The sequence below is a fragment of the Alligator mississippiensis genome, chromosome 7 (genome assembly GCF_030867095.1).
Source record: "Alligator mississippiensis isolate rAllMis1 chromosome 7, rAllMis1, whole genome shotgun sequence".
NCBI classification, from domain to species: Eukaryota; Metazoa; Chordata; order Crocodylia; family Alligatoridae; genus Alligator; species Alligator mississippiensis.
Genome location: NC_081830.1, coordinates 76,196,972 through 76,221,823, shown reverse-complemented (window position 1 = coordinate 76,221,823; position 24,852 = coordinate 76,196,972). Strand labels below are relative to the sequence as shown.

General features: G+C 43.3%; 1 protein-coding gene across 5 annotated transcripts in view; it reads right to left on the bottom strand.

Annotated features, from left to right (window-relative positions):
* Positions 1–24,852, bottom strand: part of FNDC3B (fibronectin type III domain containing 3B) — a 362,994-nt gene that overhangs the window by 4,258 nt on the left and 333,884 nt on the right. For all 5 annotated transcript variants that reach the window (XM_059731146.1, XM_059731145.1, XM_059731149.1 and 2 more), the window contains 2 exons: positions 19,268–19,434; positions 15,816–15,943 (listed from right to left, as the gene is read on the bottom strand). In XM_059731146.1, the coding sequence (XP_059587129.1) occupies positions 15,816–15,943; positions 19,268–19,434 (295 nt within the window). The remainder of the gene's footprint in view (positions 1–15,815; positions 15,944–19,267; positions 19,435–24,852) is intronic.

The following is a 24,852-nucleotide window of genomic DNA, read 5'->3' as shown; positions in this document are numbered from 1 at the left end:
TCTCCCCTCCATTGCACCTTATCCAGTCTGGTAACATACCCAACACTTCACCTATTTATGCTAATATGATTCAGGGAATTCATGACTCAGAGTGTGTGAATCACTACAAGAGAGAATACGTGAATCATGAATCTGCACACACACCTAGGAGCAAGAACTGAGACAGAACTGAAAAAAGTGAAAGGGATTTCTTTGTGACCTCTCCAAATAAAACAATACATGTAGAAAAATTGATAAGACTGGAATTTTATTGAATACTGAAATACAATAAATATAATATGTTCCACGGTGCTTAAATCTCCTGAACAACAACTAACATATGCTTCCTTCTCCTCAGCTCTTGAAGATCTTTTCTTGCCTCCTTTTTAACCAGTTTCCCTTTTCCCCCAAAACAGGAATAGGAAGCTGCTAATACCTTCTGTTCTCTTGCAGAGATGAGTTCTAGTTTCTTGATGGAAAACAAGAAAAAACTTAAAATGCAAAAATTCTTCCATGTAGATTTAGAATATGAAATAGAACATCAAACACCCAAAGAAAGGGGAGTGCTCAGGTGAGGAGGCCTTCATTTGAACAGCGCGCTCATCCTCCAATGTGTTCCCAATTCTTCCGGTTTGTGTTGTCTGCAAACTTGCCCAAGAAGCTGTCTTAACATCCAAATCATTAATAAAAATGTTGAACAGCACTGGGTTCAGAACAGACCCCTGTGGGAGTCCACTCAAAACTTGCTGCCATTCTAACATTGGCCTATTAATCATTACCCTTTGCTTACAGCAACTGAGCCAGTTATCTATCCACTTTGTAGTAGTTTTATCCAGCCCACATTTTTCCAGTTTGTTTATGAGGCTGTGCGGGATCTTGTCAAAAGCCTTGCTGAAGTCCAGTTACACTATATCCACCGCATTACCTCTATCTACCCAAGTAGTTATGTTATCAAAGGAGGAGATCAGGTTTGTTTGGCATGATTTGTTTTTCATAAATCCATGCTGGCTGCTTGTGATCAGTCTTTCCTCCTTCAGATACTTGCAAATGGCCTTCCTTAGGATATGCTCCAGTAACTTCCCTGGTATTGAGATGAGGCTAACCAGTCTGTAATTTCTTAGGTCCTCTTTCTGGCCTTTTTTAAAGAGGGGTACCATACTGGCCCTTTTCTAGTCCTCTGGTATCTGGCCCATCTCCCACAACTTCATGCAGATCACTGCCAAAGGCTCCGAGGTCAGTTCCTGCAGGACCCAGGGATAAGGTCCACCTGACCCTGTCGACTTGAATTCATTCAGATCCAAGAAAAGCTCTCCGACTGTCTCTTCTGTTATCTGGTCCCTCAGCTTGCCCCCTTCCTTATCCAGATAATACCTAATAGGTGTCTGGCAGCTTAGTTATTTTGTGAAGACTGAGGCAAAGTACCTGTTGAGTAACTGCCTTCTTTGTATATTCAGTTAGGGGTTCCCCCTGGTTTGTTAACAGAGGACCCACAGCTTCCTTCATAGGTGGAGGAAGAAAATATGATGGGGGGGGGGGCAAGCACATACACAACTGCCCCCCCAGCAAGCACATCTGTCATGGGAAAGGGGTGTGGGGGGGCAGACCGAGGCTCCCGTGGTAAGGGAGTGGGTCAGGGGCAGAGGCAAGAATGAATGGGGCCCTGGGGCTAGGACAGGTTATGTGGTACTCGGAGCCCAGGCAGCTTGTCTGGGTCGTGGGAGGGCTCCCACCACTGCATGCATCGCTGGGGCAGGCATGGGGGGGGGGCATGTACCCCCTGATCTGTGCGTGGGGCAGAGGTGGGCTGCTGCTGCGGGCTGCACTCTGCACCCTGCTGCTGGTGGCCCAGGAGCAGTACCACGTGCCTCCCGCGCACTGGCTGTGGTGCCTGCCTGGCAGCGGGAGGCATGTGGCATTGTGCCGCTCCCGGGGCACTAGTAGCAGGGTGTGGAGTGCAGCCTGCAGTGGCAGCCCGCCTCTGCCCCATGTACAGCACAGATCGGGGGGCACATATCCCCTGTGCCTGCCCCGGGAGTGTGGGCAGCGGCAGAAGTCTCCCTGTACCCCTGGAAAAGCCACCCGGGCAGCAAGCATCCCATGACCCACCCCACAGCTCCATTCACCACCCCTCCATGGGAGCCTCAATCAGCCCTCACTCCCCTTCCCTCCACCGCACACCTTTCCGTCCACACATTTACTAGCTGGGCGCTGATCCACACACGGCCAGGCCGGACTGATTTCCCAGCCACCTCCAGCCTCCGCTGGTCTTTGTCTGCACCCCAGCAGCTGCAGCCACCCAGAGCCCATGCCCAGGCTGCCTACATTTGGGGAGGCTAAGCCCTGTTAGCCCCGGCCTTCCGCCACCTATGGCTTCCTTGGTCCTTCTTTTCTGGCCAACACACTTATAGAAACCTCTTGTTGTCCTTAGCCTCCTTCACCAGGTGCAGCTCATTCTTTATCTTTTTCTTCCTGACTTTGTCCCTGCAGGTTCTTACTATTTCCTGGTACATGTCCTGGATGACCCGACCATTCTTCCATTGCCTGTATGTTTTCCTTTTGCATTTGAGGCATTTTGGAAGCTCCTTGCGCAGCCACATTCATCTCTTGCCATTCTTCTTGTGCTCCCATCATCCTGCAACAGTTTCTTGTTGGGCTTCCAATATTTGCCCCTTAGAAGTTCCCAGTCTTTCTGGGCACCTTCATCCTTCAATGTATCCTCTCATGGCACCATGCCTATCAGCTCCTTGAATCAGATGAAATCAGTCTTTTTGAAATCTAGTACTGTCATTTTGCTGACCTCATACTTTCCCCTGTCTCAGGATCTGGAATTCTAATGTATCATGTTCTCGACAGATTAAAAAGTTGGGCTAGAGCTAACAGGATGAAGTTCAATGAGGACAAATGCAAGGTGCTATACCTTGGGAGGAATAATCAAAAACACAAATACAAAATGGGGGCCACTTGGCTGCATGGCAGCTTTATGGAAAAGGGCTTGGGAGTCCTGGTAGACCACAGACTCAATATACGTTTGCAGTGTGATGCAGCCACACAAAAAAGTGAGCGTGGTTTTGGGTTGCATCAATAGAAGCATTACATGCAAGACATGGGAGGTGATGGTGCCTCTCTACTTGGCACTGGTTAGGCCTCAGCTGGAGTCCTGTATGCAGTTCTAGGTTCCACTTTTTAAAAAGGAAGTTAAGAGAGGGTCCTGAGGCAGGCAACAAAGATGACCAAGGGCGTGGAAGACAAGTTATATGAGAAGAGGCTGAAGGAGCTAGGAAAAGTTCAGCTTGTGAAAAAGGCACTTGAGGAGACATGATAGTAGTCTTCAAATACTTGAATGGCTGCCATAAAGAAGAGAGAAAGCACTTTTTCTCTTGCTGAAGAGAGGAGGATATGGATTAATGGCTTGAAGTTGTAGCAAAGTAAATTTAGATTGGATACCTTGAAAAACCATCTTCACCATGAGAATAGTGAAGCAGTGACCAGACTGCCTAGGGAAATTGTGGACTCTCCAAGACAGGAGGTGCTCAAGAAGCAGTCAGCCAGAAGGAGCTGCCAGTGCCTGGGCTGTGTAGAAAGCCAGTCCAGTTGTGGAGCCGCCCCTAGCCCCACTGCGTGCCCAAGGGTGGCAGGATGCACCACAGCCAGGTGGTGCCTGGGCCAGGCGGGACAAAGCCCCTCCACGGGCTGGATCCAGCCTGCAGGCCTTATTTTGCCCACCCCTGTTCTAGATGTTATTGCCATTAAATTAACCACCTTGAAGACGTGGCTGAAACAAAACAAAAATCCAATAAAATCCCAACGTGAAAATAGGAATGTTATGTTTAAATAATGCTAGGGCTTGGATATAAGCAAATAATCCTAATTTTTAAAATAATATATAATTGAATGAATTCATTTGGTTGCTTGTCTCCTCCAATAGGAAAGGAGTACGCTAAGGAAACTAGAGGCTAAATATGGTTAAATCACAGTTAGAGAAAGACTCAGATCTTCTTTAAGGACTAATAAATATAGATGACAAAGAAAGCTGGATAAACGTTGAAATTTCCCAGAAACAAATCAAGGACCTTGAAATGAAATGTGAACTTCTTCAAGAAACATTCATTAGGGCAAAACACACAGTAACACTCTGGGTCAGCATTAAATTAAAGACAGAGTCCTCTTTTGAAAAGACAATTAACTGGTATAAACTGGCGTAACTTCATTGATTTAAATGCTGCTTAATTGCAATGGAGCTATGCTGATTTACACCAGCTGAGGACCTGGCCCTGTAAACATGACAACAGGTGTACTGACAACTTTTGCCTTTGCACAGAGAAAGGAAGTGGTCAGTTTGACAAAGAAGCTAGTCAAGATCTCATCAAATGCTGGACGTAATGAACAAATGAACCATTTTAACAGCTAATATCTTAACATTTGTAAGAAAATTAAAACAATGTAGATTTAACCTTCCTGATTAGCAGTTTTGTCTATCTAACAGTCTTCTAAGAGAATAAAGATAGGGTATTAACTCTAGAGCTGAGGTTCAATCCCTCACTTTGCTACAGACCATATCCCAAGTGCCTCAGCTCCCAGTACATAAAACAGAGTAACATCATTTTCCTGTGTCTGAGGAGGTGCTATGGCCATGTAAATACCCGGGGTGTCTGTATGTGAGCGCGGAGGCTGCTCTGATGTGCAGCACATTGGAGCAGATTCGATTAATCGAGAATACTGCAGCGTGGCAATGACTGTGCTCCAGCAGCTTCTCACGTATCAGCGTCCCCGCACTTCAAAATGGCAGTGCGGGCACTTGAACTAAAGCTCATCAAATGAGCTTTAGTCCAAGTGCCCCTGCCACCATTTTGAAGTGCAGGGACACTGATACATAAGACACTGGCACTTTAATTAGAGCAGTTCTCAGAGCCACTCTAATTAAAGCGCCACCCCTCACACTCCTGGAGCAAAGTGCCCTAAACCTAAAGCTTTCACATGCATTTGTACACTATGTAGTATAGTGCCCCAATCTTCTACAGGAGTCTTTGGCACTACTATAATATAAAAGAGGGGGTGTCAAATGGGGGTACACATACCCCTGGGGGTATTTGGGAAGGCCCTAGCGGGTACATGTGGGTGGGTAGAGACGGAGCGCTGCCGCCACCTAGGAGCAGGGCCTGGGGGTGGGGGTGGGGACGAGGGCAGCAGCGCCCCTCTGTGGGCTGCACAGGTGCTGCCCAGCCGGACACAGGGAAGGGGCATTATTTGAACCCTTCCCGTCATGCTTGATGGGCAATTTGCTAGTTTGGTAATAATGACCATCTGTGTGTTCCTATGGTCCCTGACTACTGCAGCTTTTAGGTGTGGTCTTGATTCTAGCTGAATATTAGAGTAAATGTAAAGTATGTATCCTCTCTCCTTGCAGTGGGCAGGCTATTATTGTGTGCTCCATTAACCTGCATAACTGCAGCATTTACGCATAGCTAGAGTCTGTATCAGACAACACATCTCACTGACTTCACTGGAAGTTTGCCCAATTTTCTCGAGACTAGAGAAGTCCATACACGGCTTCCTTAATAAAAGTGATATGTATTTAGTTGTCAGTTTTGCCATTTGTTACAATGCTAGGCAAACTGGCACTACCTCTGGAGGGGATTCCCCAAAAGCTTAGTTCTCTCCACTAATAAAATGAGGGCCATATTTCCATTATGGAGGACAGACTAAGTACTGCACCTTACCATTTCAAATAGGAATGAGTGAAGTTAAAGAACATTCAGGGTTCAACATGGATAACAATCAGGCCCACTGTGAATATCTGGACATAATTCTTGTCATTTAGGCCTCAAGGATCATCTAGTCCAATCCTCTTTCCCTTTACCCTGCCCCCGCTCCCCCCATGCAAATATAGGATGCAGTCTTAAACTATACTCTCTAGTTCAAAGCCTATTCAGCTTCTTGAAAACCTCTAATGAGGATTCTACAGCATACCCTGTGTAGCTTGTCCAATTCATCCAACGGTAAAGAAGTTTTCTGAGATTGTCTGAGGTTAAGAATGATGAAATGCACCAAGAGGAATGAGATATGGAACGCTAGCCAGGGACAAGGATATGACATTTGATTAGCACTCCTACTTCCCCCAGCAAAGGGGCATTGAATCATTAAGCAGAGCCTTCATTTTTTTTGCACCTCTTGATAGATTTTTAAGACTAGTCTTGGAAGCTTTTTTCCCCATACAGAGGGATCACTTGGTAGGTAAGGTGATGTATGAGACTGGAGAACTGGTGGAAGGGAATGGTTAGCTCTCCACTCTCTCTCTCATACACACCTGAAATACTTCCCAAGTCCAGTTTCCTATGCATCCATGTTTTCTATTCAGGGGGAACACTCACCGTCATTAAAACGTTGGAAATAAAAAGTGGAGCCTACTGAATATACAGGTTGCAAATGATTCTGAACAGAAAGGTAACATTCTTCTGAGACTGATTAGCTGTGCTATTTTTAACAATTTCAATTATTTTACTCCTATTTACCGCATATTTCCTTGACTTGGATAATATTATACAGAAGACATAAATCACATGACAGAACAGGTATTTTAGATAAAGTTACTTTATTTTGGATAGCAGCACACAAGAGTGTTTTTGGAGAATATGTCATGTTTGTTCTACCCTCATTAAGATAATGCAGGAGTAGAATAGCAGCCCAAAACCAGCAGGGTCCCCACAAGCACTTTTTATGTTCTTTAGAATTATAATTTAATACTTTTAGTATGCAACTGAAACGTTGTTATTCTACAGTCAATGAAAAAGGTTTCTGTATGGGCTCATACAAAGGTATTTCTGATTTTGGTACAGAAATGTATGGAGCACACCACTTACAGAGTATAAAGAATACCATATAGAATACCAAGAAACTTTGGCATAGTGCAAAACCAAGTTGTGCCTTGGAACTACTGAGGAGAAGCAACTATTTTTGATAATTCAGAACTTGACAACATTTAAACAAATTTCACAAGGTTAGAAAAATGCACTAGGGCCCTAAGACAAGACTGCATTCTATACTTCAAAGTCCTGTAGACCACGATAGAAATATCTGGAGTCTAATAAACGAGGGCAAGACCTATTCATAAACAAAAAGCAATATGGGATGGTGATCAAAGGAAAACCTGTCTGAATTTCTTTTTAGAAAACACGCTCATTTGTGAAAGTTTTATTTCTTCTAAAAGGGCCAACAGACCTCTTGCTAAGAAGCTAAGCTCTGGATTCTTATTATTTCATTCTTATTATGTCCATTCTTAATTAGTTTTACCAACTCCATTGCCCAGATGGTCATAAACAAGCAAGGCTGTCCTCAAGAGCCTTAATATTTAACAAACCAGATAACAGTCTCACACACAACCGAAAATATTCATGAAGTCAGTCACACTGTAAACAAGTCTAATAAAAATGAATGAGTATTTCCTATCTCATTAAGCAAAGCTGTAGGGGAGGAAGAAAAAAAAGTCAGGAAAGGTAGCAATGGTGACAATTTTAGTGCATATAGATAGTGCTATTATATTGTATACTGACATCCAAGTATTCCAGGTTCAATTGAGTGTCCTGACTTGCTATTTGAAACAAGAAAGATGAATCTCTGTTGATTAAAAATTTACACAAATTAAATTCATCCTTAATAACACACAATGGTTTATGCAAATATAGATCCTGACACCCAAACATAACCACAGACATTCAAGATTCAAAAGAACAATTTAAGAACCTCAGTCTTTTACTGAACGAGCTTTAGTTCAAAGTTCCCCACCACCATTTTTCAGTGCGGCGACACTGATACATGAGATACTGGAGGCTGTTGAAGCGTGTTAATTCCCACACTCCAGCAGACTCGATTCTGCTCCGATATGCTGGAATTGCAGCGCAGCGGAGCATGCTCCCTGCATGTGTATAGAAGCCCCATGTCCCCAATCCAGGTTGAAATAATCGAAGTGACAGACCTCCTATTTCCTCTTTTTAGAGACTATACTATGTTCTAATCTATCATTTATTTTCCTCTCTCATAAACTGTATTATAGGGTTGCAAATTAGAACATTACACCCAAGATGCACTTCTGATGGCACATAATGAATAAACATTGTCCCCCTAATTCCCAAGAGCCTTAGAGGTAGTATATTTTGCTTTGGTAGCAAACAACTCCCATCAGCATATGCTACTTGGATTATATGAATATGCATGCAACCTCAAGTGGCAGAACACCAATGGACATAAGACACTGGTGGTTAAAAATTGAACTGACAAACATCAAAGGCCTAACTGGCAAATTTTGCTGGAGGGCTGGGGGTACGGTGACACGTGTTGGGAAGTACCGAGCATCAGAAAGTGGGGAAGGAGGATAGAAATAGGATGTCATTCTTACCTGCCCAAGGACTCAATGACTCCAGCTGCTGCTGCCACAGCATGATCTCCCCTGCTTACAGCTGGTGTTGCTGCAGCCCAGGATCGTTAGGGTCCACCAGTCTGGTGCTCCCTCTAAATCAGCACTCAAGCTGGGTGCCCTGCTTACCCATTCCTAACTGTGCTACTGAAGAAACATCACCTCCTACCTCAATATCTCCAATTCCTGTATCCTGTTTATTTTAGTAACAGAATTCAAGTGCAAGACTTCGGAAAAAGGTCGCATTGATGGCTCCTCAGTATCCAAGTACTTAAAGTAGGTGAATTACTGACCTGACCTGCAGAAGTGCTGAACCCCTAGCAATTGCTGTTGAACTCAGCTGACCCCTCAATGATTTTAAAAATCAGGACACTTTATTAAGAACCTAACTTTTGGCTTCTAGGCTTGGAAAACCTGGCCCACATTTCTATTACTATTGCACTACAGCTACTGAAGTACAAGCTGAATTCTCTTCTGCTTTGCACAGTTATCAAACTACTGACAGCTGAATTCCAAATACAGATTTATCGCAGCTGAGGCTGGAAGAGGCAGCAACAGCAAGTTTTTGACTGTCAGCTCTCAAGTTGTTTGCAGCAGTTTACTTTTTTACTTGAAACAAAGCCAAATTGATAGGCAATATCATAAAGAATAAATGCAGGCCTTGCAGTGTCACTGACTGCCACTCTTCAAAGAATGACTGCTCTTTACATTCATTGAATAGGAATGCTCCATTATCTTCCTGAAATGGGAAAAGTAAATGCTTCACTTCTACTGCATGGTTTTCAGGCACCCCAAGGAGCTCCAGGAAATAAAATGCCCTGGATAAAATTCTAACTGGAGAAGTAGATAAATCCTTAGCCCCCTTCCACTTGCCAAGGGAGGGGAGAGCATGGTCACGTAGGTTCCTGTCTAACTAGTTTGTCATAGCCTCTGCCTCTATAGGCAAAGTAGACAAGAACTTGGCAGACCCAAGAATGAGAGACTGGAGAAGAGTGTACTGTTTCTTCCTTGGTTCCTTTTGCTTTCCGTCAGATCTGCCGTGGAGACCAGCCCCAGCAGCGCTAGCAAGGCGCACGGCAGGGCAGCGGGGCTGCTCTGGAGCCGCTGGGATCTTGCGGCACGAGTAGCTTGGTCCAGGGCCAGGGCAGAGCCGCGATCTGCAGCCTGCATGCTCTGGGCAGGGGCATGTACGCAGCGGGTCTCAGCTCTGCCCCGGCTCCTTGCAGTGGTGACAACGTGGTCCAGAGCCGGGGCAGAGCTGCCACCCACTGCCTGCGTGCCTCTGCCCAGAGCATGCAGGCTGCAGATCATGGCTCTGCCCTGGCCCCGGACCAAGCTGCTCCTGCCGCAAGATCCCAGCAGCAGCAGAGCAGCCTCTCTGCCCTACAGTTTGCCTTGCCAGTGTGGCTGGGGCCAGTATCCATGGCAACCCCAGCCTTGCACTATCCCAGTGCAGCTGCAGCTGGGGTCTCCATGTAAAGTGGCCCCAGCCATGCGGGCAGGGGCTGCTGGGAAATGGAGTACAGCTGCTGGCCAGATCTGCCATTTTGCCCACCCCTAACCTAGAGTAAGATTTTTTGCTAGTAATCTGAATACAGTGAAGTCACCCCACCAATAGGAGTGTCTACCTCACAGGAAGTTAATGCGTTCTTTCAAAGATAGGGTTTGGATACGCAATATGTTTACACCAAAGTAATCTGCCTTTACACCGGCTGTAGACACAGACTCTACAGCTTCCACATTTGTAAAATCACTGTAATCTTGTGTAAAGTCACATCATAAAAAATTTAGTAACTATATACCCATGTAAATTATACTAGTAGGATGTGCTGAAATAGTACATAAGTAGTACATAAACTGCAGTGGCGTCTGCAGCTCTAATCAGTTTGCTCTTTGCTCAAGCTAAGGCAAGGCACAGTAACCTCTCTTTACCTATGGGGAGCAGGTGCTCTCAGCAGCTACAACCTCAGTATTTAAATGAACAGCAATCCTACTTGGCACACTTCCTGAAATGCATCTCTCTGGGGAGATATTTCATTCTGAGATGCAACCAAACACTTGCAGCAATAGATCATAGTTAATGCTAATACCGAGTACAAGTCTTAAAAGATTTCATAGAGCTACAACTGCCTAAAGGATAATGCTTTCTCTTATTATATCCCACTGATAATTTGCTTCACAGCCCATTTGCTCTATTGATTCTTGCTGCAAAAAACACTGGGCAGGAGCTGCAATGTCCCTGACACATTATAATGCAAGGCATCTAGTCCACTGAAGTAAATGGTGTTATTCACAAACTATAGAACTGTTCAAGATGAGGAAGGGAGGCAGAATTGATCCACTCTAATTCTGCATATGTGCTCTACTTTTGTCCTTGTGGCACAATAGAGAGCACATTGAAGCAGAAGGCCCTTAAATTGCCTAGGTAATTTTGGTGCTTAATAAAAAAAAAAAATAATAATATTGAAGCAGCAGCAGCAGGCTGCATGATGCCTCCTCAGCGCAGGTTCCTGTATCTTCTTGACAGTCCATCTCGAATGCAACTTTATCTGTGGAAGTTGATTCTGTCAGCTTTAAGCACATGGAGTAGTAATCTATCAGCGGAGTTCACGGAGACTGTGTGTGGAATGATGTATCACTCATTAGAGCCCAGAAGAGACAAGGGGGAGGAAGAAAATTCCTTATTTACAACAACCATAATCTTTGAAAGTTCCAGATGAGGATGCCTACTTGTCCTAGTTGTATTCTGTTGATAGTCAAGTCTATCGCTTTGTTCAACCCTCTTTTTTGATTTTTAAAAGATGCAAATCTAAGATGACAAACTGAAGCAAAAACCGAAACCTAACCAACTCTTACTGTAAAAATGATCAGGATGATTTAAAACACAAAGTGAATGCCATCCTATTTTGGAGCCCAGTGAATTTTTCATAATGTATATTTACCTGCATAGTAATGTTTTTATCAGAATTCCTGAGGGGCAACCCCCCCGCAACATGTCAAATCTCAAACTTTCTCCCATTTGCTTAAATTGTGATCTTGCAAACAGTTTTCTACAAGAATGAAGAGGTAACAAGCACTTTGCAGTCCAATTTGGTTTGTTCTATTCCAGCTGAAGGTGTCTCTGCATGAGTTCGTGTCCATGAGCTTTTTATCATATTTTTTTATTGAAAGTAAGTCCTTGAGATTAAAGTTAAATGAGCAAGGATGTTTTGGTCATCTGCTAGTTATGCTTACCTGAAATAAATCAACTGGCAGCAGCCAGACAGCTGCTACCCCATGGACTTATACCATGTTTTCCCAATTAAAATGTCCAGATCCTGCAAAATGAGTGGTCTCCTGGCAACTGACAGGAATGCTGACTGGTGTCATAGGGAAACAGTTGTACTTTGGTTGGTTGAAAAAACAAACAGGTTTTATCACTTTAAAAAACTGTTATAAAACGTTTACTACTTGTCTGTTTTGAAGGTCGTTTTACAAAATAGATTTCTGTCACATCTTTATGCATATACCCCAATCCTGAATATTTCTCTGCTTCTATGATCATCCCCGGTAATAGTGTTCTTTAAACGAGAACTATAAAAAGTGCCATAATCAAGACTGAAGACCTCACTATGCTCCATAGACTTGACGAGCAAACCTTTACAGTCTGTCCTGTGTAAAGGGATGTGGATGACTCTGCTTCTTCCTTGTGCCATGAGGGAGGGATAAACCATTGCAGACCACTTCCAGGTGCAAATTACTTCTCCCTCTGCTCTAGTTTAGCACACTGGAGAATGAAGACAAGGCTCTGACTATCCTTGCTCATCTGTGTGGGAGGGGAAGTAGTAATCTATTTAAGCAGGTAACCATGAAAACTGTCCTTGCTTCAGGGAGCTTATACTAATTAGAGAGTTTGCATTGGAAACAGTGAATCTTGGTCCCCAGCCCCAGGTGTGCATTACTGAGTTATGAGGACCACGCACACTTTGTGCGTGAGGAGGACTTGAGGGAAATCTTTCAATGGTGCTACTTCAATTGCTTATACAAATAGTGGGAACATGAGTGTAGACCAGCAGCTGGCATGGTTGCCAGGCCAAAACAGCTTAATGCTTGTGCTAAAACTTTATTCAAGTGCCCACTGCACGGAAAGACCCTTGGAAATCCCATAACAATTCAAACTTAACATTTCTCTTTGAAGTCAGATTTCCAGCTTGCTTTTTTGTACCCAGAATCCTACTGTGTAGGGTAACTGAGGGCTGGCTTAAAATAATCAGAATTTAGCTCAGTAGCAAGCACTTCCAAGGGGATTTGCTGGACTCTGCTCTGATAGAACTCTGCAAGTTATTAGATCCCCTTAAATGAACACCAGAGACCAGATTCTTTGCTGGAATTCACAGCATAAGGCAGAAAACAGACTGCATTGGGCTGGGGAGTCTTAGCAGGTTTAGAAATGGCATATTCCTACACCAGTCCCTTGCAGCGCGCACAGAATAGGTCATGTAAGAAATATTATCAAAGTGTGTTGTGCTCTGCCAGTCTGGTCTTGAACAATGTCCCTTATGGACAACTAGCATAGTGTAGATAATAGCCAGTCTAAAAATGGTTTTACGTCTGCCTGGGCTGGTATAAAACCAGTCCCAGAACCAAAGGATTGATTACCAATGGTTCCTCTGGGCTCCCACCCTGACTCAGACTACATCCTGTAGGCTAGGGACAAAAATTGCACACAACCCAAACCTGTATGCGTGAACAAAAACCAGTTCAACCAGTTCTGTAACACAACAGAAGTTCGGTGCACATAAGCCACTTTCAAAATATCCACCGAAACCAGTTTAAGATAAACCTGGATGGATGTAGTATCAGACTTTACTGATTTAGGTTAAATCGGTTTATTGAACTTCTGTCCCAGATCCCCTCCAGATTCAAGTCAACTCACAGTGCCCCAGCATCCCAGAATGCTTTGCACTTCTCCCCCTCACAGGGTACGCAGGTTAGCCTTGGCTCAAGCTGTCTGCTCCAGCCCAGCAGGAAGGCATGCTCTAGCAACCCCTGCCTCCTGACCTTGGCCAGTGCAGCATGCAGCTGCATCTCTGGAATCAAATATGAATGCCTGTTCACTTGCTTTATCAGTTCAATCTACGTAGCTTAGACCAACCTGCAAAGATTCAACTGATTCAGGCTCAGCCTCTCTGACTGTCTGTACTTAGCTGCAGAGCCTGGACACAGCCTAGAATCTGAGATCATTTAGGCAAGATGAACAAAAAGAAAAGGCTCTACAAAGCATACAATCAGCTTCAAAGCTATAATTAATATAAAAACAAGATAAACAGAAATGGGGCCCATTCCTTGTTACATTTATCACTTTGCCAACAGACCTTAAGTTCACTTAATGCTGTTACTGTTCTGTCTCCCACCTCCTATAGTATTCACAGTTCCTGGAAAACACACTGGGGGCTGCATATTAGCACCCAACAGTTCAGGTATGGTTGATTTCTATGGATGTTTTTAGCAGTCTTCACTTCTATAGTGCCTTTCATCTGTGTATCTTCCAAGCAGTTTACAAAACATTTCTTTATAATATGCCCCTGGAGTCAGAAGCAGTCACACATACCTAATGAATACTGCACTTACAAGAGTGAATAAAACAGATTACTAATGTAAACTTAGAAAGCAAACAGCATTTGTGGTGAGGGTAAAGTGTTTTGAAGAGTGAGGTTGTTTTCTGATTCATTAAGGATGCAGAATTCACCCTCATTTGTTGCTTATTATTAGTCACTCATAATTACTTAATTCAAAGTTTCAAAATATCAGTTTGGGAACCTTTGCCGGGAGCTTTTTCCAGTGCGTCAGATGTGAGCACACCAACTGAACCCTCTAAGCATCATTAAGAGCCTTAGCTTTCATGTTTGTTTTATTAATGAGAAATAAAAACCCTAAAACATAAAATGCCTGAAAGAGTTTTCTAATTTCTCTGCTTTCTTATACTTCTGTCTTTCAACTATAACAACTGAATTAATTGATTATCACAGAAACAAGAAGTTTCATACTATTCTCCATGAAGGTGATCAACACTATGGTTAATACTTAAAAATACTCTATTATGCTGAGGCCACTTCAGAAAGGATGGTAGAATGGATGGCAGAATGAGGTAAACCATTGGTTAAGTGTTGTATAACACCAACAGTAGCACTGCTCTTGGGCAGTTTCCGGGCAGATGTCAAATCTTTGGCTTCAAACATTTGAAATGACCCAAATGTAATTTCTGTATATGGCTACATGCATTATTTTTAAAATAAAGAATGATAAAACATTCATTCTGCAGCAATGGGCAGAAAAGATGTGGAACAAATAACAGCATTTTCACAATGCAAATCCAGCCTACAGGTAGATCTGCATGGACTTTACTTACCTCATTTTTTAAATATTTTTGTCCATATGATAATGCAAGAATAAACCAATAGAACAAAGTAGACTGGATACCCTTGCGATGGGTAAGGTAGAAGACCTTACATAGAATGGACTCACTGTTTGAATCCATTTTTTTAAGGCACAAGATTTTCAAACTCTTGCCTAGAATGTCTGGAAGTCTGCCATGGAAATCCAGCAACCGTTCAAGCAGGTTAGAACCGTGGCTTATCATGCCCATCATCTTGTCTCTAGCAACAGTCAGCACCAGCTGCTTTACGCAAAGCTGCAAAAAAACCCAAATGGTAGGAAGAAGTAGGGGAATCTGCTTCCCATCCCATGAAGGTCTCATTACAGTTCTTATTAATGATGAGCTATAATTATTCTACAGAGGAGCACAAAATCATGGAAAAGAACTTAAATGGGCCCTTATCTGTTTATTGGAAGAATATTATAAAACTTAAGTACATCAGCTACCAGCATAAACATTATATTAGTTTATGAGACCAGTTGGTCAATGGTGCTCCTCCTTGGTAAGTATAGGTCTACATCACCCAACTCCTTGGGGCTTCCAGCTAAATGCTCTTTTCCACCCCACTGTCTTTGGTCTAGTTCTAAATCAAATCAAGGCCCCTCTGAGGCAAAGGTGACAGGATACTTTCAATACAGAACTACATTTCTCTGGCCTGATATTCTGTTAAGCTCAGCAGTCAAATGCAGATGGCTGGGTTTTTTTGCTCATTTTTTATTTTGTTTTTAAGAAAGAATCAAGGACGTACAGAATTATTTCAATGCTCATCCATGCTCATAAGTGTTGACAAACAATAGGAACTTTTTACTTTAATAAATATTAAATTGATATTTCCACGATTTTAGTCAGAATGGAAATGTAACAGATTTGCTTCCTCTGGTTTTCATGAAGTGAATAGGGAGTATACAGTATGCCATACTCTGATCCAACTCAAAGTACAGTGAAGGCGAATGTTAAACAAAAAAATCCCATCACATTATCAGTTAGTTATCTTAACATCAGGCATTCTCCTACCTGTTTATATTCAGATTCTCTCCCAACCAGTACCTGCAGAACATAACTGATAGGGTCTCCTTTCATGGGTGGAACCACTTCCCAGGTGATTTCACAGGCATTTCCCTCTAGCTGCGTCACTCGAGGGGCTAGAAAAAACATGTATGCATCAGAGATATACTACTGTAAAATGCGTTATGAGAGAATTACCTTCCTGCTTTATACACCAATTACAAAATGCTTTTAGAAAGAGAACTGCAGGACTTTGCAGGGCTTGGTAAGCGATAAATGTGTTCCTATTGCCAAAATACTGTTAATAAAACCGGAGGTTGAGGGAGTCTTTATTTTTTGTAAACTTGGGGCCTGTCCCTTTAATCTCAAAGGGAGTTTTGCCTGAGTAAGGGATGGAAGATGGGACACTTAGTTACACAGTGAAATCTGAATTGGCTTCTGATGCCCTTTGAATTGACCTTCTGAGAGCAACAAGTAAGTATAAAAGAGACCAGATCCTTGCTCAGAACTATATGAACTACTGAAGCATGTATAGTGAAAGCTATGAACTTTGTAACTCAACTGAAATGGTATCTATTGTGCTTCCCAAGTGGAGAGTTATGAGATGATTGACTATGATTGCAAGAGCTAAATTTTCATGAAATCCTGTAACACAGGACTGAGTACTCCTTTGGGCTAATAGTCATCTTCATGTCACAGCCCACTTGTGAGGACCCCAGAACATAGGCACAAGCTACAGATAATTGGCGTTTGAAATGGAAGGGAACAAAAGAGAAGACAAATACACATTTTTTTTGCTATACGAATTGAAGTTCAGACTCCACTGAGATCAGTGGGAGTCTTGCCATTGAGTTCAATACAGAATGGGTTTCATTCCACATTCTGGTTTCCTGAAGCTTTCAAATACTGGGATTAATATCTAAATAACACTTCACAGTTCGGTGGGGATCAGATTTGAACTTTCTGGTCCTATCGCAAAGTTTTCACTAGCATTTACGGAAAATTGATTCATCAGCAGACAAAACCCGTCTACCTTGCAAAGTGGTCTTTCATCAGCTGAAAGCCAACAGATATTCTCTGCCCAATGAGAGCAAGATGGTAAGTCAACAGTCCACAGAGTTTTAATTGACTGCAATATGTTTACATGTACAACTGAGCATCTGTCCTGTGTGGATATCAAACCAACCAGCGGCAGACTATGAGAGTCTGCTGTTTGCCAGACAGGGAGCGAGCATGCGGCTGAAAAGTGAAACTGTGAAAGGATCTACAAACACATGTTGCAAAACACCTCAGCAAGTGGTTAATATATGCACATGCAAGGACACATGCATTTGAAAAACAATGTTTTACAGCCTTAGGGACATCTAGAAACAGGACAAGCCATCAAAGAAACAGCTGTTGCTACATATGTTGCATTAATCCTAAATTCATTTGCCACCACCTAGAAGGCCACCTGTTTTAGAGCAAAACATTAATTCTCAACCAGGGTGACACAGCACCCTTCAGTACTGAGAAATCCTTTTAAGGATGCCACAGGGTGCAATGCAGTAGTAGCACTGTTACGTGTCAAAACCATTCTGTTATGCTCTGAGTGGTCTGCAACAGAAGACTTTCCAAATTATTTTTCCATAGTCACAAAAAAAAAGGTGAAAGTTAAATGTTGGTGTTTTCTGAGGGGCACCTTGAATCTAAAACAAGTTAAGGACCCATGGACTAAAACCTAGGTCAGGAAAAAAAACTGTCCTCTTCTAATTGGCTCTCAACACTTAAAGGTATCAAGAATGACCCATTTTGTTATCTTCTTGACAGGACACAATTCTCTGCTCTCCTATATTGCTTTCAGATTGCAGGGTTTGCTGCTATGGTTTGTGATGTATTGCTACTATTACGCCTCCCACTCCTTCCCTTCCCCTATACAGCCCAGTGTTTGTCAAATATCATAACTGCCTTATATTCAGCCCAGAATGTGAATCACATTTAATGAAAACTTAGGTAAGAAGGTCATTTTCCACTTAGTGAAACCCTGCTCCCCAAAGAGCCTTGAGCCAATTATACAGTATGTCACAGCAAAATAAAGATGTCACTGTTGTATGTGCTAGCACAACGGTTCTCAACCTCTTTTGTACCAGGACACATTTGTAAACATTGATGGCCAGTCCTGACTCAGTGCCCCTCACTCCCAACCTGCTGCCCCCCACCCCCAGGCCCTCACCCTGCAGTGTATGGGGCAGATGAGGCCCCAAGCCGCCCCTCGCAGGCTGGAGCTCTGCCAGCCTGCAAATGAAAAGCCCCAGTTTCCCATGTTTTTCTCCTTTAAAGGAGAATCCATTTTTAAAAGTGTGTTTGTGACCCTTTCATATATTCTTGTGACCCACTTTTGGGTTGCAAGGCATGGGTTGAGGAATGGTGTGCTGGCGTACCTGTGGAAGCGTCAATCTACCCACCCTGGGTAACAAACAACAACAGTGATGCTGCAGTAGGCTTTACCACACGTGTGTACTCAGGGTCTCTGGACAGTTTGCACTTTGGTTGCTACCATTAAACATTCAGTTTGTTATACAGGCAAAAAGGGCATGCTTTGGCTAGAGGGAAAGGGCAAAAGTGGATAAGGAGAACTCTCCCCTGAACAAATATTGTTTACACTTGAATTTTGTGCCAAATAAACACAGAAATCTGTTTAAAGTAACACAACTATGGTAAATGTTAAAAAATCCTGGTGAAATCCTTGAAAAGGTACCCAATAGCCAAAGGTTATGAATCAAGATATCAGCTGTATAGAAAAACAGTTAAAAATAATATATAAATCTTCATTCATTGTATATGGACTTCACGGTTTCATTTCTATTTAAATTAGCTCTCTCTCTCTCTCTCTCTCTACCTAATTTAAATGGAAATGAAACCGTGAAGTTTTCATTCAGATATATATATATATATATATATATATATATATATATATATATATATATATAAAATTAGAGGGACAGTGTTATCTAGAGCAAAACTATGGAATTTGGTTGTCACACTGCTTTTTTCCAAAGCAGAACTTCTTAAAATGCATCTGGGTATTGTCTTCCATCACATGCATGTGATATATCAATGAGAGTTTTAGGAATGGAAGGAAAACTAAACTCCTAAGCATTCAGTGAATGTTAATGGTTGAACACACACTACACAGCAACTTAAAAGGATATGAAATTCACTCCTTTCCAAGTATCCTACATGTACATATACATTCTAGCATCTCTTTAAAAAAAATTCTCCATTAGCCCACAGCAATGGTCCCTGTTTCTATAACAAAGTTACTATTAGTCTCAGTGTTCCTATGTTTCTGTGGAATACGGGATTTATTACAGTTAACAAGGGACTGTCTTTGGAGACAACGATCTTCCTACTACAGTTTCCTCTTACTAGTCCATGGCAACACGCAAACATGTATACATTATCTCCCTGCTACTACATACCTTTGATAGCAGGTGGGATAGATTTGGTGGTGCAAAAAGTGCACAGTTCTGAGAAAGGCCCTTCTCCAGCATCGTTGACCGCTTGTATTCTAAAAGTGTAGCAAGTCGATTCTGTCAGTCTTTGTACCTTATATGTGTGACTTGGTCCTCTGTATATCGGAATAAACCTAGAAGCAAGTACAGACAGAACCAAATTACTTGTGCTTTGCTATAGTAATAGTCGTTCAGTTCATATAAGGGCTTTTCACACTCAGCCATCCTTACTGTAAACACCCGTAGATGATGTCTTGTAAAAAAAAAAAAAAAAAAAAAAAAAAAAATCAAACATAACTACAAAAGTTCAGTATGAAAACAACATATAACCAGTCTGCTATTAGATATTAAGAAGATCCAAAGCTCAATATATTCTCTTCAAAAAATCCATAGCACTCCACCTGTATTTGGCAGGAACTTTAACGATTCATAGATGTTAGGATCGGAAGGGACCTCAATAGATCATCGAGTCCGACCCCCTGCATAAGCAGGAAAGAGTGCTGGGTCTAGATGACCCCAGCTAGATGCCCATCTAACCTCCTCTTGAAGACCCCCAGGGTAGGGGAGAGCACCACCTCCCTTGGGAGCCCGTTTCAGACCCTGGCCACTCGAACTGTGAAGAAGTTCTTCCTAAGAAGAAGTTCCACGTACACATGCAGATGGCATGCCTGGCAGCGATAAACTCCAGAGTTTATTGCTTCGCATTAATTGCATGTGTAGATGCACCCATTAATACTGTATGGAATCTTAGAGGGCTTCAAGAGTCAGTAGTCTTAGAATTAGTCCATTTTGGAACTGATATAAATAAGGACTGTGGCCACCTATACACATGCTCTGGGAGAGGCGTTTTAATTAGAGTGGTTTAACATTCAATAAGCTTTAGTTAAATTGTCCCTGTCACCATTTTGAAACACAGGGATGATGAATACATGAGACAATGCAGTATGCTAGAGCATTCTGATGAAAAACACTCCAGCAGACTCAATTAATTGAGTCTACTCCAACACGTTCTAATCAGATTGCATCAGAGCAAGAGTAAGAGTGCCTATTAAGCATAAGTAGGTTGACAGATGTATCATTCGTGTAGTGGGGTTATAAACAGGTGGTTTGTAAAAAAAAGAAGATACAAAGAACTGATTGTAACAAGATATACAATGAAACAGGTGCCCCCTCACCTGCTTGTCACTATGATAATAAGTTTATGTCCAATTCTGACACTTTGCCTGTACACTCAATTGTACACCCACTTGGTGCATCAACACGAGACACTAACTGTTTGGTAGCCTGATAATCCTACTCAGTAGCTTTGTGTGGCAAAAACCATGATGTGATGCTACTGTACAGTAGTGTCACAAAAAAAGGTGTTAGCTGGCACTACTGCATAGCAACTTGGGTTACTGCACATTTATTTATACACTTGTTTATAGAAATACTAAATAAATGTGCAGTAACCACTGTGCAGTAGCGTTTCATGTAGATGCATCCACTGAATGGTAAATCTGCATTCACTTTACAACATCTTACAGCTCATCCGCTGGTACACTACAATTTTGATCACCACCAAATCTAACAAAGATTTTTATGGGGATTGCATCTGCTTGTATCCATTCTGAATTATGTTACAATTTAGAGGGACACTTCTTTCCTTTTCACTGTTGCAGGTAGCTTTTATTCATTGCCATTTGGCTGGTCATGCCAATGATAATAGTTGGTCAAGCCAATTGACACAGGGAGTAAATGCTAAGGTGCATAAATGCAAAATCCCCCTGACAACATGCATCTTTATATGCACATTAGCCAACTGCCTGTCAACAATGATGGGGGGGGGCAGGAGGGGGCTGGGATGGAGTGCCACCACCTATTGCTCCATGCTGCCACTGTTCTGCCTCTTGCAGGGAGCAGGGTGGGAGAGCCGAGGCCTCGGCTCCCCCACCCTGTCTGGTCTTTGGCATGGCTTTGGAATCATGGCGGTGCTCCCCCACGCTTGGAGCACTCTGATTGGCTGTTTCCATCAGCCAATCAGGGCATGAATAAAGCGTTACAGGTGGACAGACAGAAAGACAGAGAGAGACAGACAGACTTAGGGTTTTATAAAATATTAGAATTGTTCTTTGAACCATACAATCACAGGCTAACATGTATACACAGCTAGATAATACCTTATTATTTCTTCCTCTTGAATTTTAGCCATTTTGATCTATTATAAGTTTGATTTATTTTCTACATTATCTTGTCACATTCCAAGTCAACCAGGAAAATGTACTGATTGTGTTAGTTTTGACAAGATACTCAATACAGAAAATAGAGGGTGCAGACATTAATCCATTCTTAACCACTTAATCCTTTTAGAAAACTCCCACTCCTCCTAGGCTGCTCACTACTTTCTTTGTTACTGAGTCTGAGGATCAGTCAAGATGTAGTTTTGATGACTTTAAGGAGTTAACCCTTTCCTACCATCCTAAGGAGGCCTAGCATCTGGGTCAGCCAACAAATATAATAACAATCTTGTGAGAAAAAGGGGGAAAAAATGTAATTTGTAGGGATAAATGCTGCTTAGAGATAGGTTAGTGAAGAGACTGAGGCCAGGTTTTTTAAAAGAACAATCCTCTTTGCTGCAAAAAAACCCAAAAAAACCCCCCAAACAAACAAACAAAAAAATTTCCTGCTTAAGCAGGGGGTCGGACTCGATGATCTATTGAGGTCCCTTCCGACCCTAACGTCTATGAATCTATAATGTACAATCTAAATCTGCTCTCTGCTAGCTTGTGGCCATTATTTCTTGTAACCCCCGGGGGCACCTTGGTGAATAAATACTCACCAATTCCCTTCTGTGCTCCTGTGATGAACTTATAGGCGGCCACAAGGTCGCCTCTCAACCTTCTCTTGCGGAGGCTGAAAAGGTCCAGTTTCTCTAGTCTCTCCTCATAGGGCTTGGACTGCAGGCCCTTAACCATACGAGTGGCCCTTCTCTGGACCCTCTCCAGGTTATCCGCATCCTTCTTGAATTGCGGCGCCCAGAATTGCACGCAGTACTCCAACTGCGGTCTGACCAGCGCCCGATAGAGGGGAAGTATCACCTCCTTGGACCTATTTGTCATGCATCTGCTGATGCACGATAAAGTGCCATTGGCTTTTTTGATGGCTTCATCACACTGCCGACTCATGTTCATCTTGAAGTCCACTAGGACTCAAAGATCCCTTTCCACTTCCGTGCCACCCAGCAGGTCATTCCCTAGGCTGTAGGTGTGCTGGACATTTTTCCTCCCTAGGTGCAGCACTTTGCATATCTCCTCGTTGAACTGCATTCTGTTGTTTTCTGCCCACTTGTCCAACCTGTCCAGGTCTGCTTGCAGCTGTTCCCTGCCCTCCGGCGTGTCTACATCTCCCCATAGCTTTGTGTCATCTGCAAACTTGGACAGAGTACATTTGACTCCCTCGTCCAAGTCACTGATGAAGACATTAAAAAGTATCGGTCCAAGGACCGAACCCTGTGGGACCCCACTGCCCACACCCTTCCAGGTCGAAACCAACCCATTAACCACAACTCTCTGGGTGCGACCCTCCAGCCAATTCGCCACCCACCGGACTGCGTAGTCATCCACGTCACAGCCTCTTAACTTGTTCACCAGTATGGGGTGGGATACCGTATCGAAGGCCTTCCTGAAGTCTAAGTATACGACATCCACCCCTCCTCCTGTGTCCAGGTGTTTCGTAACCTGGTCATAAAAAGAAACTAGATTGGTCAGGCATGATCTGCCTGCCACGAACCCGTGCTGATTTCCCCTCAGCATAATTTGTCCTGCCGGGCTCTCACAAATGTGAGCCTTGATAGTTTTTTCAAAGACTTTGCCAAGGATGGAGGTGAGACTGACCGGCCTATAGTTGCCCGGGTCCTCCTTCCTCCCCTTTTTGAAAATGGGGACCATGTTGGCCCTTTTCCAGTCCTCCGGGACTTGGCCCGTGCGCCACAAGCATTCAAATATTCCCGCCAGTGGCTCTTTAATGATGTCGGCCAGTGCCTTCAGCACCCTCGGATGGAGCCCATCCGGGCCTGCCGACTTAAAGGCATCCAGTTCTTCCAAATGACTCTGCACCATCTCAGGGTCTACGCATGGAAGTCTGGCGCCTTGCTGCTGCCTCTCTACAACCCCAGTGAGAGACTTGTCGTGCCCCTCACTTAGGAACACTGAGGCAAAGAACTCGTTGAGGAGTTCAGCCTTGTCCCCCCTGTCCGTCACCAATTGTTTCTGCCCATTTAGCAGGGGTCCTATTCCTCCCTGGGCCTTCCTTTTACTCCCTATATATCTAAAAAACAATTTCTTGTTGTCTTTTACTTGGGTTGCCATCCTCAGCTCCATGGTAGCTTTGGCCTGTCTAATTGCTTCCCTGCAAGCACGAGCAGAGGAGGTATATTCATCTTTGGAGATCTCTCCCTGTTTCCACTTTTTATGTGCTCCCCTTTTGTCCCTTAGGCTGCCCTGGATTTCTCTGGTCAGCCAGGGAAGCCTCCTGGCCCCTTTCCCTCTTTTACCTCGCACGGGGATCGTCTTGCTTTGTGCCCGAAGGATCATTTCCTTAAGGCACAGCCACCCTTCTTGGGCTTCCATTTCTTCAAATCTCCTACTCTGCAGTGCGTCCTTGACTAATCGCCTGAGTTCATTTAAATCAGCTTTCCTAAAGCCTAGCACTTTCACCCTACTGGTTACCTTACCCACTTGACGTCTTATGGTGTATTTTATTATTAGGTGATCACTGTCCCCCAGATGGCTACCGATCTGGAGGTCCGCTACCATGTCATCTCCCGTTGCCAATACCAGATCCAGTATGGCATTCCCCCTAGTGGGACCATGCACCTCCTGTGTCAGGTGGAGGTCCTGTACACAGGTTAGAAACCTGCGTGAGCGGTGGGACTTTGCTGTCTGCGTCTCCCAGCAGATATCCGGGTAGTTTAGATCCCCCATGACTACCGCCTCTTTAGCTTCTATGGTCTCAGAGTTGCCTCAGGAGTCCCGAATCTCTTTCCTCCCTTTGATGTGGGGGTCTGTATCAGACCCCTACCACCAAATCCCTTTCTCCTTTACCCCCATGTAGCCTAACCCACAATCCTTCTACTTCCTCAACCTTGGATTCCGTCTTGATGAGGGTTGATGTATATTGCTCACTGACATAGAGCGCAACCCCTCCCCCTTTCTTCCCCACCCTGTCCTTTCTGTACAATCTATAGCCCTCAATATGTACCGCCCAGTCATGGGATGAATCCCACCAGGATTCGATGTTTGTTTGCTATTTATCTAATCAAAATGGATTCAAGCTTATTGTGATACGCTCCTTCAAGTGCAATATGTTGATGGAGTACTGCTAATTTACAGCTCCTAAAAAGCACAGAAGTGACCCAGAAAATCTTTGCTCACTTGCCTATTTTTTCCTTATGTAAAACAGCCCTTTGGGCCACCTTGCTTGCCATCTTGCTTGCCATAAAGATAGCTTTATTTATATCAGCTTATCAGGATTTCAAGTATTGGATGCCTAGATCAGATATTTCTCATAGATCT